We start from the raw sequence: 10,146 nt of genomic DNA on the forward strand, positions 1-10,146 counted from the left end.
CATATATGCCAGAAGGCTTCTCGCTAGAGACACTAGCGTACTCTGAGAGGTTCATTCTCCACACACTGGTTTCTAAGTGCCAGGAAAACCTGCCATCTCTGTACTTCGAGACACAAGGTAGAAAAAGCTTTTCTCGCCTGGAAGCAAGATGGTCGTGGAAAGTGGCATTCTCCACAGTCTTCTTTCTCAGAGGGAAGGATGTGGCATGATAGTGATGTTTCCATACATTTAGGTGAGAAAGCTTCTTGCTTGGTAAAGCGCGTCATGACTCAAATTGCATCCTTCACAGAACTGTTTCACCAGGCCAAGGATACAGCACCTTCCTAATGCTACAACACCTCCTGTCCATCTCGAGAAACATGCCAGGAAACTTGTCAATATAACAAGCTTCCTCTGAGGGGAATGTGGCATTCTCCAGGGGCTGTATTCCCAGAAGGAAGGATAGGGCACGTTCCGGAAGCTTCAGGATAGACATGCTAGAAGGCTTCTCATTTGAGAAACTCATAGTTCTCTGAACAGTGCATGCTCCATAGACGTGTCTCTATAGTGTGAGGACATTGCCCCCTCCCTAAACGTCCACACAGGTATGGGAAATTGATTCCTCGCCTGTCAAAGAGAATTGCGTAGGAAGTGACATTCTCCAAGGGCTTGTTTCTCAAGGGAAGATTAGGCCCTGCCGTGGCCCTTCGACACACAAAGGTAGGAAGCTTCTCTTTTGGAAACCCACGACATGACAGCAATTGCACTCTCCTCAGAATTCGTTCTCCAAGGGAAGGAAATGGCACTTTCCTTACGCTACAACATGTTGGAATGGATTTGGTGTGAAGTTTCGTGTCATGTTCTTCGCTGAAGCTTGCTTTCTTCACAGACTTCTTTCTCTGAGCGAAGGCTATATGGCACTTTGCGCTTGCCTCTAGACAAACATGCTAGAGAGCTTTTCTGCGGGACAAACTTCCCCTTAGGGGAACGATGCATTCCCCAGAGACTGCATTCAGAGAGGGAAGGGTAGGGCATGTTTCTGTAGCTTCAGCACAGACATGCGAAATGCTTCTCACTTGAGAAACCTGTGGTTCTCTGAACAGTGCATGCTCCACACACTTGTGTCTAAGCATAAGGACATCAGCCCTACTTACACTAGACTTCCACGTGTGTTTTGGAAATCGCTTTTCTCTTTTGGAAACACGATGTTAGTGGAAGTCACATTCCACCCATTCTTGTGTCCCAGAAGGAAATCTATGCCTCATCCTGAGGCGTCTCTCCATATATGTTAGAAAGCTTCTCGTTTGAGGAATCTTGTGTTTCCTGGAGTTTGCCTTGTTCACAGATTACTTACTACAACACTGCGGGACATTGCACCTTACCTGTCCTTCTGCACATATCCTGGAAATTGCTAAGAACCCTGGAAACAAGAGGTTATGTCTAAGTGGGATTCGACACAGTTTTGATTCTCAGATGGAAAGCTATGGAACGCTCCTAATGCTTGAACACATCCATCCTAGAAGGCTTCTCAGGGTAGAAATTTGTGGTGCACTGAATGATCTGTACTTCACAGACTTCTTTCTATGCATGGGGTCCTAGCTCCTTCCTTATGCTTCTACACAGCATTGAATACGGTTCTATCTTCTGACATCCTGATGGCAGTGAAGAGTTCCACTCTGCATGGTCTTGTTTTTAGAGTTTCAGGGGTCGTTTTTTCCTCATCATCCTTCACCTGCAAAAAAAAAAAAGTCTTTTATCTTCAGGAAGCCTGAGGTTACTTGCACGTGTATTCAAAACAGACTGCTTTCACGGAGGTAAGGGGAGGCACCTTGCGGATGCTTCCACACATGCTACATGCGTCTCACTAGAGAAACTTGTGGTGCTCAGAAAGATGCACTCTGCACAGTCTGGTTTGGATCCTAAGGAAAACTCTCTTCCATATACTCCCACACAGATAACAGAAATGGCTTTTCTCTTGGGGAACAAGATGTGAGTGGACGGTGGGATCCTCCATCACCTCGTATCTCCAAGGAAAGAATATAGCACTACCGTGATGTGTCCACACATAGGGGCTAGGAAGTTTGTGGCTTGAATGTTTAGAGAACATTCATTCTCTAAATGAAGAATACGGCATTTCCTCATGCTACAACACATGTATCTGTTCGAAGGGATTTGCTTGCACATGTGTTTTCCACGGAAACTTGCTTTATTCACAGCCTTCTTTCTCTGAGCCAAGGACATGGCACTTTGCCCGTGCCTCTAGACAAACCGGGTACACAGGTTCTCACTGGAGCCAACTTCCTGTTAGGGAAAAGTTGCTTTGCACAGACATTCGAATCCCAGAGGGAAGGATGGGGCATGTTCCAGAGGCTTCGACACAGACATAGTAGAATGCTTCTCGCTTGAGAAACCTGTAGTTCTCTGAATGGTGCATGCTCCCCAGACTTGTTTCTAAGCATAAGGACATTGCCCCCTCCCTTGACTTCCAGGCAGGCTTTGGAAATCTCTCTTCTCTTCTGAAAACAAGATGGTCGTGGAAAGTGGCATGCTCCACAGCCTTGTTTCTCAGAGAGAAGGGTTTGGCATTATCCTGATACTTCTCACTAATAAATGCTAGGATGCTTCTCACTTGAGGAAACGAGGTGTTCGCAAAATGGTCATTCTCCACGGACTGGTTTCTCCGTGACAGGGACATGCCACTTAGTCTCTCCTTCCACTACTGTGTTGGCAATCGTTTGATCTCCGGAAACAAGATGGTATTGTTAAGTAGCACCTGAGTGCCCATGCGCACACATCAAACATGCACCAACACACCTGACATTGTTTATCTACCTTTCAGTATTTTTCCAGAGCTCCTGGGGCCTCAATCTGCCCTATGGTTTGCCCCAGCACCAGTCTTCAGTTATTTCCTGCACAGAGGAACTGGGCTGACAATCGGCTCCATCTGAAGCTTTTGGACTGACTTCAGTCAAGTGCGATGCTCCCTCATATTCATCTCAAGATCTTGACGTTCCCTGAGGGGGACAGACACACAGACATGCAGACACACACATGCACACAGGGACACAGGAGGACACAGTGTGTACCTTCTCTGGGACATAGATAAGGTTGCTTGAGTGTTTGAAGGCCTTCCCCAGGAACCGCGGTCATTCTCCCCTGCCACTCCCTGACGCTGACTGTGATCGACTTACCTTTCCTCCACCTACATATTAAATTAATCTCTGCATGCTGGCCAGTGCTCTCAGCGAGCGTGGGGCAGGGTGGGGTGGGGTGGGGCGGGGTGGGGTGGGGGTGGGGGGGGGGTGGGGGCAAAGAAGGCGCTAATGGAAATGAAGGGGACAACTGTCATGACCAGACCAACACAGAAAGGTGACAGGGCGTTGGGGTGAGCCTTTCTGCCAGGATAGCCAGACGTCTGTGCGAACCATGGCAGGAGGTGGCTTTGGTGGGCCCAAATGTAAGGCGGTGCTAGGAGACCTGAGGGTGCGGCTCATGGCCATGGAATGACAATTCCCACAAGTGCATCTGCTGAGCCGTCTTTGCTTCTCCAGCTCTGCTCATGGACGCTGCCTGGCCTCGCCTGCCTCAAGCTTCCCCAGGCAGAACTCGTTTGGCACTGCACTTGTCCAGTCTCCCTGTCTCATGGTGATGCCCTTTGACCAGGGGCCATGGCTTCTGAGAGTTCCCCTGAGCCTTAGTGTCTCCACTGGTGAAGCCCAGGTCCTATGGAGCCCCACAGCGCACATTTCAGCACCCACACCCTGGGTCCCTCACCTGTTCTCCTCTCGGTTCCCTCTCCTGAGGCCTTCTTCCTCACGTAGTACTGCAGGGGGTTGGGCCACAGGTCGTCCAGAATGATCTGGCAGGGGAAATGTGGCAGGGCTCAGAGGCCCCTCCCAAGTAGCTGGGGAACCCCATGGGGTCCTTCACGCTGTTCGCCACTGGGCCCCACCTCAGCTATCCTGCTAGAACCGGCAAAGCTGTGGTCAGAGAACAAGTTGAAGAAGTTAAGACTGGTGTTGTGGTGCCTGCTACTGTAGGCCTCTCGTTCATAATCCTGGTGCCACTGGATGGGAGTGCAATGAGACGGCCCGTACCCTGCAGGAAGATGAGTATGTGAGAAGGCGCTGGGTATCGAATCGGGTTCGACCCTCGCTCCTGCACCTATGGCCGCCCATCCAGGCAGCTGCCTCTTACCCACAGCGCTGAGGACATACTCCTTCACGATGACTTCGTTCCGGAAATAGGGGTTCTTGCGAAAGAAGAGCAGGATCTTCCGGCAAACACGGGGAAACCTGAGTTCCTCCAACTGCCAGGTGGCAGAGTGGGGGAGACGGGGGTGAAATCTCTGTGCAGCAGTCCCTCCCCATCCTGACTTTGGGGATGGATCACTTTGGCTACGCTCTCCTCTCCCATCCCCCACCCCGGCCTCAGTGTGCCGTGCCAGACCTTCAGATCCATCATGTAGCCAAGGAGGCCTTCATCCTGCTCACCGATCATGGCTGACATCTGGGGGTGGTTCACAAACTGCTTTAAGTCAAGGACCCTGCAAGGGCTGGAGATGAAAGAGCTACAACAACAGAGCAAGTCTGGACAGGAGCCGGGCACTGCCTCCCCTCTGCTCCCCCAGGTCGCCCTCCCTCCACACGGGCTGCGTCAAGGCCCACTGGGCCCCCGCACGGGATGCTGCAGATCTCGGCACTAACACAGGAAACTGTGCATCCCCAGAGACAACCCTCCCGCCCCACGCCCCCCTCCCCAGCTCATCCTCCTGTGACGACGGCCAGACACAACTAGCTCATCTCCATACAGCACGCCTTCCTGCCTCAGGCTGACCCGGTGGGCACTCACACCCACTCACCTTCCGCGTTACACCGAGGGAAACCCATGCTTTGCCTGGAGCCGTTTTGTGGGAAGACGCCATGTTGCAGCTCTTAATTCCTAATTCTGATCCGGACCTCTGCTCATACTCCCTCACTGGACTTCCAGTGCCTCATGCGACATCAAGAGCACCCTGAGGCCCCCAGCCCCCACCCCCACCCAGGAGGATTTTGAGGATGTTGGGATCACTACGGCATGAGCGTGGCCACCAAAACCCGGCGGGGTGTGGGTGGGGGTGGGGGTGGGGGGCTTTCACCAACAGATGTATTTTGATACTCAACAGTCCCCTCCCCTCGGTTCCTCTTGCTCTAAGCCGGCCACATCGGGGTCCTTCCATGACAGCATCAAGGATACAGCCTTGGCCCAGAAGCCAGCTATGCCCCGGATAAGGGCACTTTGGTGTTCCAGATGATGCTGCCACCTCTGATGAAACCTGAGCTTGAGCCGAGAGTAGGACCTGCTGGCTTGTTTATTCACTGGCTCCATCTCTGACTGCAGGGCCTCTAGGGCCTCGAACAATGACAGGGACGGAACCCGCTGCGCCTCTGGCTGTTCTTCCACTTTCTGCTTCTCCTGCAGCTCCTGCACTTATTCTTCCTCCTTCGGGCCCTCCTCCCTCTGGTCCTCGTGCTCAGCCTCCTCCTCAGCCTCTTCAGCCTCCTCCCCCTCCTCAGGCTCCTCGCACTCCTCAGCCTCCTCTTCCTCAGCCACATCCTCTTCAGCATCCTCCTCCTTAGCCTCCTCGACCTCAGCCTCTTCCTCAACAGCCTGCTTCTCAGCCTCTTCCTCCCCCTCCTCTTCCTCAGCCTCTTCAGCCCCCTCCAGCTCCTCCATCTCCTCCTCTTCCTCAGGCTTCTCTTCCTCCTTTGGCTCCTCCTCAACCTCTTCAGCATCCTCCTTCTCAGCATCCTCAACCACCCCCTCCTCCTCCCTGTCTACATCCTCCTCCTCCCCCTGCCCCTGCTCAGCTTCTACAGCCTCCTCTCCCTCTTCCTCCACAGCCTTGTCAGCCTCCTCAGCCTCCTCTTTCTCACCATTCTCCTCCCGGTCCTCATTAGTCACCTCCTCAGCCTCCGTCCATGCCTCATCCTCTGCAACCTCTTCCTCACCATCCTGCTCCCCCTCCTCTTCTGACTCCTCAACCTCCCTAGCCTCGTCTTCCTCCTCCGTGTCCTCCTCGACCTCCCCCTCCAACATGGCAAGTTGCACCACCAACCTTAGGTCACCCACCGCTACCACCAGCTCCACCACCAGGATGGCATCCTCTCTCTCCCATCACTCCTCACCCTCCCGCACAGCCACGTCCGCCATCCCCACACCTAGGGCCTGCAGCAACCACAGCTTGCCCCGGGGCCTCGATCCCGGCGCACGGCCGCCTCGTGACGGGCCCCTTCCACAACTGAGCCGGGTCCACGATTCTGGGGACAGCCCTGCCTCCCCCGACACGCCTTACCGCCCCCGGACCCTGCCTCGCTGGGGCAGCTGTGGAGGGAAGGGCTGGATGTGTGAGCACACGGCCCCCGCAAGCAGCTCGCTCAACAGGTGGAGCTATGATGCCCAGGGCGGCGACCCATAACAGTCTCCTCCCAGAGGCCGCTGGACTGTGGGACGCATATGCAAAAAGGCTTGGGGCCAGGTGGCCACGGGGCAGAGATGGCTGGGGCACGCAAGCGGCCTTGGTGGGAGGAGGCCCCCAGCCATGTCCAGGACGCTGGCCGGCCGCCGGTCCAACCAGTGGCACAATGGGGCCGTGGCCGCAGCCGCCCCGCCCCTCGCCCCCGCGGCAGCCAGCCAGCCAGACAGGGAGCCAGGGAGCCCGCCTGTGCGCCTCCTTCGGGATGGCCTCGGGCTCCCAGCCGCACCGACCACCCTCCCCTCCCCCTGCGCGCGCCCCTCCCACGGCCTCCTTGGGCGCGCCCTCTGCCTGGTATTTATACTGACAGTGCAAAGCTGTCCCTCGCCCTTCCTGAATAGACTCCTGTAAGACTCAGGACACTGTGTGCACCACCAGGAAGCCTGGTCCAGTGTGCGTGGAAATGGTCATCCCAGGCCCTGGAGTATTAATAGTGCGATTCCAGGAGGCAGAGGCCCTGAAGCCGTCAGCCTGCTCCGGGAAAAGTGTAGCTACAGTTTGTCCCAGTTCATGCCCTTTGCTGCTCAGGAGAAGAGTGACCAAGAGTGCTCTGTCCATCAGCCTGCCTGTCCTTTCCTCACGCTCTCCTCTCTGTCCTCCTGTCTGACTTTGTCTTCCTGCGCTCCTTCTCTGACCCCTGTGGCCACACAGCCTTGGGAAGATAAAGGCTTCAGGAAGGAAGATGCAGATGCGTCTCTGAGCAGCTCTTTTCCCAGGAAATAAGAGCCCTCTCCCCCTCTGTGACTGGCAGCCAGGCCTGTGACCTCGAAAAGGTGCCAAGCTGGGTGCCCACACAAACACAGGCTCACACAATCACAGACACGCAGTGTGTTTGGCATGGAGGCACAAAGGAGGTTTGTCTTTCCGGAGCCAAAGGCATAACGCCAGGGTACCCCAATGCCCCCCCCCCCCGAAAGAGAAAGTCTGGATGAACCCTGTGCAGAGGGCGGCAGGTGGATGCTGTCCACCAGTTGGGTGACTGCAGTGCCTACTCTTTGGACAGCCAGGTGGCAAGGAGCTGAGGATGGCACCCAGGTGCCAGGCAGCACGAACGCCTTCACCACCAGAGACGGAGTGTCTTGCGTTGCATTCTGTCAACACCACGAATGCCCCGGGAAGGGGTTTCTGGCTTGTCTGGCCTGCAGAGGAGAACGTATCCTCCCTAGCCAACCACATGCTGGGCCAGCTGGCTCAGACCATGAGCGGAACATCAAGCCGGGCCACCACATCCCTAGAGCTGGCCCACAAATGTGGTGAGAGAATGCCCAAGTGTGGTTTCGAGCCAGCAAAGCAGGCTTGGGGCCATTGGTCTGGCGCCAAGGCAAGCCAGTCTCCCCAGGCATCACTGAAAAGCAGGGGCTTCTTACATGCCACCCCCCACGTCGTCTCAATTGGGGGAAGCCTGCACATATATACAGGCATAGTCCCCGACCAGGTCTCCACGGGTTTCCACCAGAGTGGATTTCATATGTGCCCCCACGGTCTTTGGACCATGGTTTCCACCTGTTTGCCCTTCATGTGGATGATGTCCATGTCCACTCACACTCCCGGGTGACATTCGTGCAATGACAGACGTCTGGCATTGCCCTTGCTGGGGAGGGAAGTAGAGAGGGGCCACACGACAAGAGGTGTGCAGCCTGGGAAGGACACTGAAACCCCTAGATATTTCCCACACCTGGGGCCATCTGTGCAATCAACACAGACGGATGGTACGCCTCACACCCGCCTGCCAATTCCCATCCCTCCCTCCTTGCCTTGGCCCCTGTGCGTTTCTGCATCGAGAGGGGAGACAGACCCCTGAATAACCACGGAATGCACACGAGGCCTGTGTGTCCGGAGGGATGTGGCTGCACTAGGCCTCTTGCCCCTTTCTCCATAATCGGCAGAGCTGGGTATCCTGCAGTCCCTCTCCTTCGCTGTCTGGGGCATACAAAAACACTCAGACACACGTTTGCACATACAAATGCTTGGACCCACGACACATGTGCATACAGTCTCAACACACAGGTATGCGCCAGTGGCCACACACGCTCACACTCACACATGCCTGTAAACACACAGAGACACACAACACACACACGAGCTCATGCAAACACACGCACACGACACACACCCACACACCCGGTCTCGACACACGGGAATGAAGATGGCCGCACACACACATGCAGACAGACCCATGCAGACAGGCACTGCTCTTTCTCTCTCTCACTCACACACGCACACACACACACAATCTTTGGCCCACAGGCATGCATGTGGCTGCACACACCCACATACACGCACACCTGTGCATGCACACACACTCAGATAACATAACACACAAACACACGCATCTTGCACACAGGCATGCATACTTGCCTATGCAAACACACACACCTGCACTTGCAAACACACGTACAACACTCACACAAGGTCACCGGTACAGCCATACATGCTTGGCCCTGCACTAACACACACACCCCTCCGACCAAGAACCCACACACACACACACACACACGCAACAAACACACACAGTCTTAGGCACACATGCATTCACGACCGGCCCTCACCCAGACACACGTGCACACACCTGCCCTCAGGATACACACACGTAACAGAAACACACAGTCTGCATCACACAGGAATGCACACTGAGCCACTCACACACACACACACATACACACATATGCTCACACAAACAAACACACATGCATCCCACACATAAGTCTCTGGCTCACAGGCATGTGCGGTGAGCTCACCAACACACACACACACTTGTGCACCTACAAACCCACACCCACAACATACACAAATATTCTCCAGTGCAGAATACACAATTGGCCCCAGAACAACACACACACACACACACGGCCCGTACAGCACACAGACACTCAAGGAACACACACGGTCTTCATTACACAGGCATATACCTACCGCTGGACCCACACCCACAGACGCACACACACACAGGAGCTCATGCCAACACACATACATGCAACGCACACACACCCATACGTTTTTCGGCACACAGGTATGCACACATGACCACCCAATACACACACACGTGCTCAGGCAACACACAAACACCAATCACGCACACAATCTCCAACACAGAGGCATGAACAGGTGGCTACAGACGTGCAAGCGCACACACACACATACACACACACACAATCACCCAATGACCTGCAAACACAGACACACAACAGACACCCTTGCGTATGCAAGCACACATACACTCAATACTCACGCAGAAGGTCTCTGGCACACATCCATACACACGTAGCCCCGCAGAAAATCACTCCCCCAGGTGCGCCTGAAAACACACACAAATGCAATACACTCATGGACTAGCAGACTCATGCAGATTTCTGCTCGCAAGCACACACATGTACATGTGTGCTGGGAAAAACACACACCACGCAACATACATGATCCCTGCACACGCAGGCATGCACACTTGGCCGCACAGACAACCACGCATGTGCAAAGACACACTCAGGAAACACACACCCAACACATTTGGTCTCCAGTACACAGGCATGCACAATTGCCAGAAACACACAAGTACATGCACATGAAACACACACACACACACAACACTGGGAAGCATACACTGTCAATGGCACACAGGCGCACACCCTTGGCCACACACATATACACATATGCACACA

General features: G+C 54.5%; 1 protein-coding gene across 1 annotated transcript; it reads right to left on the reverse strand.

The window, feature by feature from the left end:
• Window positions 1–3,753: 3,753 nt before the first annotated feature.
• On the reverse strand, window positions 3,754–6,057 carry LOC110579832 (testis-specific Y-encoded protein 3-like; the record flags this gene model as incomplete). The annotated part of the gene is made up of 7 exons (XM_044912207.1): window positions 5,860–6,057; window positions 5,554–5,757; window positions 5,215–5,370; window positions 4,429–4,506; window positions 4,177–4,288; window positions 3,932–4,077; window positions 3,754–3,838 (listed from the first exon to the last, which is right to left on the reverse strand). Coding segments are annotated over exons 1-7 (979 nt in total), but the record flags the coding sequence as incomplete, so codon positions are not given.
• Between the last annotated feature and the right edge of the window lie 4,089 nt (window positions 6,058–10,146).

The sequence above is a fragment of the Neomonachus schauinslandi genome, unplaced genomic scaffold (assembly GCF_002201575.2).
Source record: "Neomonachus schauinslandi unplaced genomic scaffold, ASM220157v2 HiC_scaffold_578, whole genome shotgun sequence".
Taxonomy (NCBI): domain Eukaryota; kingdom Metazoa; phylum Chordata; class Mammalia; order Carnivora; family Phocidae; genus Neomonachus; species Neomonachus schauinslandi.